This window comes from Bos javanicus, chromosome 18, assembly GCF_032452875.1.
Source record: "Bos javanicus breed banteng chromosome 18, ARS-OSU_banteng_1.0, whole genome shotgun sequence".
Classification (NCBI taxonomy): Eukaryota; Metazoa; Chordata; class Mammalia; order Artiodactyla; family Bovidae; genus Bos; species Bos javanicus.
In genome coordinates this window covers 51,784,498-51,791,836 of record NC_083885.1, presented here as the reverse complement: position 1 = coordinate 51,791,836, position 7,339 = coordinate 51,784,498, and the positions used below count along the sequence as shown (strand labels likewise).

General features: G+C 52.8%; 1 protein-coding gene across 3 annotated transcripts; it reads right to left on the bottom strand.

The window, feature by feature from the left end:
- Nucleotides 1-866: 866 nt before the first annotated feature.
- On the bottom strand, nt 867-3,881 carry ZNF575 (zinc finger protein 575). Of its 3 annotated transcripts, none has more exons than XM_061388518.1 (4): nt 2,958-3,881; nt 2,586-2,678; nt 2,051-2,162; nt 867-1,589 (listed from the first exon to the last, which is right to left on the bottom strand). In XM_061388518.1, exons 3-4 carry the CDS (start codon nt 2,130-2,132, stop codon nt 934-936), a joined length of 738 nt encoding a protein of 245 aa, XP_061244502.1. In that variant the 5' UTR covers nt 2,133-2,162; nt 2,586-2,678; nt 2,958-3,881; the 3' UTR covers nt 867-933. The 3 variants fall into 3 exon arrangements, with proteins under 3 accessions (XP_061244502.1, XP_061244501.1, XP_061244500.1); XM_061388517.1 differs by having other exon boundaries at nt 2,569-2,678; nt 2,958-3,880; XM_061388516.1 differs by lacking the exon at nt 2,958-3,881 and adding an exon at nt 2,779-2,950 and having other exon boundaries at nt 2,569-2,678.
- Between the last annotated feature and the right edge of the window lie 3,458 nt (nt 3,882-7,339).

The window sequence follows — 7,339 nt, the reverse complement described above, 5'->3', positions numbered from 1 at the left end:
GCTCCAAAGCTTGGGCTTTAAAAAAATTTTTATACTTCTGGTAGTATACCCTTTGTGCTTGCTTTTATGATTTAGTATGCCTTGGGAATTCTACATGTCAGTACATGTAGAGCTGACTTTCCCTTCTGCAGCTACATCTTCCATTCTGTGGCTGTACTGTGATTCCTTAGCTGGTCCCCTATAAATGGGCACTCAGGTTATTTCTCATCTTTGGCACTACCATTGTACTGCAGTGAACATCCTTAATCTTATATCCTTCCCCCCCCCCCCCAAGTGCTAGGATAAATTCTTAGACGTGGAATAGCTGACATGAACATAGACACATTCAAACTTCTTTACACCTATAGTTGGGGGTTCCCTGGTGGCTCAGACGGTAAAGAATCTGCCCACAGTGCAGGAGACCAGGTTCAATCTCTGGGTCAAGAAGATCCCCTAGAGAAAGGAATGGCTACCCACTCCAGTATTCTTGCCTGGAGAATTCCATAGACAGAGGAGCTTGGGGGGCTACAGGGACCTATGGGGTCGAAAAGAGTCGGACACGACTGACTAACACACACACACACAGTCAATGGCCAAAGTGGAGGCACTAATTTAAACTCACAACAAGGAGAGCTTGTCTCCACACTCCTCAGCAGCACACAAAGCTAGCAGTTTAACCTTTGCCATATGAATAGGTGGGGTGGAAACCAGAGCCAAGACCTTTCTAACCAGGCTTCCAGGTCCACGGTTGGGACTCAGTGCAAACTCTTATGGATGACACTTTCCTTTCCCCCAAACAAAGGACTCCTCCGCCTCTAAGTTTGAGCCCAATGCGGGGTCAACTTCCCTTTCGTCTACCTGGAAGAGGCAAGTCCATACAGCCTGGCTTAGAGATGCCACCTCTTTATTGACGGGGGCTGGCAGCAGAAGGAGCCAGTGAGCCAAGAGGAGCGCTCACTCCCGCTCCCCGGGGCTCTCCGGCTGGTGGCTGCGCTGGTGAACGAGTAGGAGGCGTCTCTGGCCAAACGCCTGACTGCAGCTGGAGCAGCGGTGCCGCGCGGTGGCCTGGCTGCCCGGCGCGGTCGGGGGGTCGTGGCACAGGCGATGGGCCGCCAATTTGGAGGGGAATGAAAAAGCCTTGGGGCAGTGTGGGCAAGGATAGGGGCGGGCGTCAGTGGCATGGTGCGTGTGGCGGTGGGCCGCCAGCTTGGAGGGGTAGCAGAAGGACTTGGGGCAGTCGGGGCATGGGTAGGGGCGGGTGGGCGCGTGGGTCCAGAGGTGGGCTGCTAGCTTGGAGCGGTGGCCAAAGGCCTTTGGGCAGTGCGGGCACGGGTGCGGGCGGGCGCCGCTGTGCGTGAGGCGGTGGGCGGCCAGCTTGGAGGGGTAGGAGAAGGCTTTGGGGCAGTCGGGGCACGGGTGGGGGCGGGCGCCGCCGTGTGCCAACCGGTGGGTGGCCAGCTTGGACGGGTACGAGAACGCCTTGTCACAGTCAGGGCAGCGGTGCGGGCGCTGGGGCGGGGGTCGCCGACGGGGTCGGGAAGGCGCCCCCGTGGAGGCAGCGGGCTCTGGAACAGACTGGCTGGGCTTCTGCGGCGGGCCCTGGTCGGGAGCTAGGGAACAGGCGGGTTGGTGGGCTCCAGAAAGCAGCCAATGCCCTGAATCTAGACCAGACTCCCCCTAGACCTTGACATTTTAGGGTATCTGGACACCTCAAGGGTCATATTGAGGTTCCCCAAATGGCTTGATCCTGCTCCTCACCCACTGCCATGCATCCTCCTAAGGCAGGCTCCAAAGAGTTACATCTCTGGAACCCCAGACCTAAGCTTTCCCAAAGCCACTAAAGTGTTCGTTTCCAGGATCCTCCCAAGTGATAACCCTGAAATCCCTACAGAGGATCACTGAGGTCCCCCAAAGACAACCTGGAGGATTCCCCAGAAGGTTGCGTTTTAGGGATCCGAAATGGTTATCACCCTGGGCCCTCAAACTGTCACCCTAAGGTTCCCACAATAAGTGACTCTCTTGGCCCCAATTCCTGGAGAACGCCCCCTACCCCGGGTGGAGACGCCCTCACCTTCTCTTTTGATCACAGGCTCCTTGTCAGTGGGACTAGGCTCGGCGCCCCCGGCCGCAGACTCCGTCTCTCGCTCCAGCATCCTGCTGGCCCAGAAACCTAGAGGGAGGACCTAGCCGGGAGAGGGGGCGACGCCGGGGGTTATCAGGCTGTTGGGGATAGGACTGAGAGCCCATATTCAGGGGTTAGTTTGTTCAGGAGCAGGGGCTATCACGTCAGGTCCTAGAAGGCGAGGGTGGGTGGAGCCTAAGGGCGCAGTGGGCGGGGTTACTTACGCAAACCCGACCCAGAAGCAGTCTGGAACCTAGACCCCGAGATTGAGCCTTCCGGCGGAGTGGGTGGGGCCTCTACAACTTTAACTCCCAGCCGCCCCGGGCGCGGAGCAGGCGGGGCTTAAGCCCAGGTGGGCGGGACCGGCCGCGGATGGGTGGAGTTATACAATTAAGACCCGAAGTCGGTTGCTCAGCAACTCTGTCCCAGGGGAGGGGCCTACGAGCTCAGTGTGCGGTAATACACACCCAATAGGTAGCTTTACCCGGCTCTTGGCTCAGTCTCAGTCCATTGACGCCGCGTGCACTGCCTTTCAACCACGGAGTGGAGCTGGAGACGTGGAGAGGAGAGGGGAGACCTGGAGAAAGACACAGAAAGAGCGTGGCTCGTGTGTTGCGATCCAGAGACCCATAATGGACTTCTCCCTCGAGGTCGCAAGCGTCCGAGCCTTCACGCACCCCTTGGGATCATGGCATTCGGGCATCAATGTAACCTCCCAAGGCTCAGGGGGCAATGCAGCCCCTCCGGAACCTATGCATCAGGACCCCAATGGGTCCTTCTCCGGGAACTGTGGCGTGCAGGCCCCACTCCATTTCCCGAGACCCAGGTGTCTGGGTCCGAACCCCTGCCCCCTCACCTGAGGACGGCCCCTCCCTGGGGGCGGGGCTCCGGGCCCCTCCCTCGGCGGCCGTGGCCACTGCAGAGCTGCCTTCGGATGCTGGGGAGCTGCACCACCCGGCGCGCGCCCAACGACGGGAGGGAAAAGGAGGGAGCGCGCGCGAGCTGCTGGGCCCAGCCTCATTTCCATCCCCTCCTCCCACGCCGAGACGTTGGGGGCGTCAGTTCGCATGCGCAGTCGCGGCTCGCGGGGGCTGCTGCGGAGGAGATGGAAAGGAAGGAGTGGGTGGGTTCTCTAGGCCAGCGAGTTGGCGAGCAGGCGCACAGCTACAGGCCGAAGGACCGGAGGAAAGTGTCCTGCGGCTTGCGGGGCCTACGGTGGCTGGCTGGGGTCAAGTACGTGCAGGAGTTAACCTAACTCGGAGATCACTGAGACAGCCTTCTCTTTTTATGTTCCCCTTCTTTTCGAGAATTCCCCTGGGAGCTTGAGTTCCGTCTCGCGAATCAGTTTCAAGAACCCGCTTCCTATTCTCCCTTTAAAGGCATTGGCAAGGAAAGGGTAGCCATTTCCTCGAGAGAGGACGGAAGCGGGACTGCAGGCTCAGAGGGAGCCGATGCCCAGTGCAAGTCACGTTATTTGCACAGCGCCCGACACTTTTCGCCGTTGGGTGATTCACGATTCTCAGCCCCTCGCACCCCAATGCTAAGGCCCTGGGGCAGGGAGGGCGGCAGTGTCCACGTTTCCCGGGCCCCCGCGTTCCTGGCTGGAGCTCCTGAAGCTAGGCCCAGGGTGGCTTGCCTGGCACCATTACGTGACGGTGCACCATCCCGCCCCGCACAGGAATGATCGTGAAGTGCCCATAAACTACCCCCGCATGGGTGGGTCTTCAGTTTGATAATCCACAAGATCTGGCAAACCCTGGCAGTCAAGGGAGTTATAAGGAAGGATTATCTGGGCTCATTTCCCCACCCACTCCTCCCGGGTGATTTTTGAAGCTATATACCAGGCCTCCTATTCCATAAAAATATTTTTGTTATGCTTGGTTTGTTTGAATCAGTAGTTAAACAAGATCCACACGTTGGATTTGTTTGCTGTGAGTCTTCAGTCTCTTCTTTAACATTTTAAAAGGTTCATTTAAATAGGTTTAAAAGGTTACTGCATGGAAAATGGATCATTGGGAGGCAGAATGGAAGACAAGTCAGTGAGGCGGCTGTTATATATTAATTATATTAGCTATTAAAAATAATATAATTTTGTAATAATTATATTGTCATTACAGCATCTGATCTTTTATATCAGAAATTGTCCTGAGTGCTTTGTAGATGTTCATTCATTTAATCCTGACAGCAGTTTTCTCGAGAGGAGGTGCTACTATGATAAGAATGATGCACAGTGGGACTTCCCCGGTCTAGTGGTCTAGTGGCTAAAAATCTGCCTGCCAATCCAGAGGACATGGTTTCCATTCCTGGTCCAGGAAGAGCTCACATCTTTCTTCGTTGCGGTGAGACAGCTAAGGCCATGTGCCGCAGCTAGTACAACGGCCGCTAGAGCCTGCACACTGGCAACTGGAGAGTAGCCTCCACTGGCTGCTACTACAGAAAGCCCGTGCGTAGGGACGAGAACATGCGCCCCAAGGAAGATACAGCACAGCCAAAAATAAAAAGAAATGAATTCTTTTTCAAAAATGAGGTACTGGGCCTTCCCTGGTGATCCCGTGGCTTAAACACCATGCTCCCAATGCGGGAGGCTCAGGATCAAACCCTGGTCAGGGAACTAGATCCCACATGCTGCAACTAGGAGTCTCATGCCACAACTGAAGATACTGTATACTGCAACTAAGACCCAGAACAGCCGAAAGAAAACAAGAGGCACGAAGACTTATTCAAGCAGAAAGAAGCAGGGCCAGGATTTGAACCCTTGCAGCCTAGCCCTGGAATCCGTGTCATTTACGTTCTTGCTTTGCTGCCTCTGTGACTGGGGCAGAGGGCATGATGATGCAAAAGTGATCTGATTGGAGAGATTAATTCAACAGGGCTTAGTAATGAATGGAGAGGAAATAGTAAAAGGAGGAAGGAGTCAAGGATGATGAAATAAGGAGAGCCACCTCCCTGGGAGCAAAACACCTAGAAATTGTTCCGTGCCAGCTGATCTGCCAACCTTTTTGCAAGCGTGCACTCATTTGATTTTTTTCTAAATTGAAATATAGTTGCTGACAAGAGTATATAAATCACAAGTGTATAGTGATTCAGTTTATTGAATATAAAGGTTATATTCCATTTATAGTTATTATAAAATATTGGCTATATTCCCCATTTGCATTGTATATCCTTGTAGCCTATTTTGCCCCTAATAGTTTATACCTCTTAATCCTCTACCCATGTAATGCCCCTCCCCACTTCTTGTTCCCCAGTGGTAACCACTAGTTTGTACTTATCTGTGAGTCTGCTGCTTCTTTTTTTTCTGTTACATTCAGTAGCTTGTTCTATTTTTTAGATTTCACATATAAGTGATATCATGCAATATTTGGGAGAAGGCAATGGCACCCCACTCCAGTACTCTTGCCTGGAAAATCCCATGGACAGAGGAGCCTGGTAGGCAGCAGTCCATGGGGTCGCTAAGACTCGAACAGGACTGAGCAGCTTCACTTTCACTTTTCATTTTCATGCATTGGAGAAGGAAATGGCAACCCACTCCAGTGTTCTTGCCTGGAGAATCCCAGGGACGGGGGAGCCTGGTAGGCTGCCATCTATGGGGTCTCACAGAGTCGGACACGACTGAAGCGACTTAGCAGCAGCAGCAGCATGCAGTATTTGCCTTTTTCTGATTTATTTCACTTGGCAGAATGCCCTTCAAGTCAATCCATGTTGCTGCAAACAGCAAAAATTTTTTTTATGGCTGAGTAGTATTCCATTGTGTATATACACCACATCTTCCTTAGCCATTCCTCTGTGGCTGCACACTTAGGTGGCTTCCGTATCTTGGCAATTGTAAATAATGCTGCTGTGAACATTGGGATGCTTGTTATCTTTTCTTAGATCTTCACAGTGAGGGAGGAACTATTTTCAGCCACAATTTACAGATGAGAAAACAGAGGCCCAGAAGAGGTTAAGTTTTGAGCCTGAGGTCACACAGTTGGGAAGAGTGATGGTAGTTTCTAACTCTTAGGATGCCTCACAGCTAACACTACAAAACCCCCAGAAGGCGTGCATGCCTTCAAGGGACAGGTTACTGTCTAGAGATCCTGCCAGAACAGTTAGGAATGGGCCCCAGGGCTGAGGAGGTTTTATTTGGGGGATCCTCACAGTAAAGTGCCTGAGGGTCCCTGCTTTCCTGGCCTCTCTCTCCCCTGAGCTCCTGGCTATCCCTGTACCTCTCCTCCTTGTTTTAGGCCTGATGTCTGCTCCTCTTTCCCCACCAACCAGACTGAGGACTCACCTCTGCATCTCCAGTTTCACCCAGCTTGAGCCAAACATTCAGGACACCTCACTGTGAGGATAACTGAAGCAGGTTCTCTCCTTGAGTCTGAGCCTGTCTTTCTACCTGTTTCTCCATTCTCTGGGTGTTTCCCTGTTCTGACAGGCTCTCCTTCCTGTACATTTCTCCCTGCTCCCCACATCTCTTCCCATCTCCACAATCTTCTAGAATCTCCAAGTATATCTTTTTTTGTTTTGTTTTGGCTGTGCCATGTTCCATTCATGATCTTATTCCCTGAGAGAAAGTGAAAATGAAAGTCGCTCAGTAGTGTCTGACTCTTTGCAACCTCATGGACTATACAGTCCATGGAATTCTCCAGGCCAGAATACTGGAGTGGGTAGCCTTTTCCTTCTCCAGGGGATCTTCCCAACCCAGGAATCGAATTGGCGTCTCCTGCATTGCAGGTGGATTCTTTACCAACTGAGGCTGACCAGGGATCAAACCTGTGCCCCCTGCAGTGGAAGCACAGAGTCTTAACCCCTGGACAGCCAGTAAAGTCCCTCCAGGTATATCTTTGTGACCATATTCCTTTTGACCCACACCCCATTTCAACTCTGAAACTCCATATATCTCTGAAACTCTCCAGATCTCTCTCTCTCTCTCAGTATGACTGAGTCTCTGCATCTTCCTTGTCTCTGAGTCTCTCTCCTCATAAAGTCCATCAGAAACACACTAGGAGTCTGGCAAAGTTGGCTAAGGGGAGAGGACCAAAGATGGAGCACTGGTTGTCTCCCCAAACATAGGGAGAATTACAGTCATCCCTCAGCATCCACAGGCTTCCCCAGTGGCTCAGCAGTAAAGAACCCCCCTGCAATCCTGGAGACACAGAAGATGCTGGTTCGATCCCTGGGTCAGGAAGTTCTGCTGGAGGAGGGCATGGCAGCCGACTCCAGTATTCTTGCCTGGAGAATCCCATTGATAGAGGA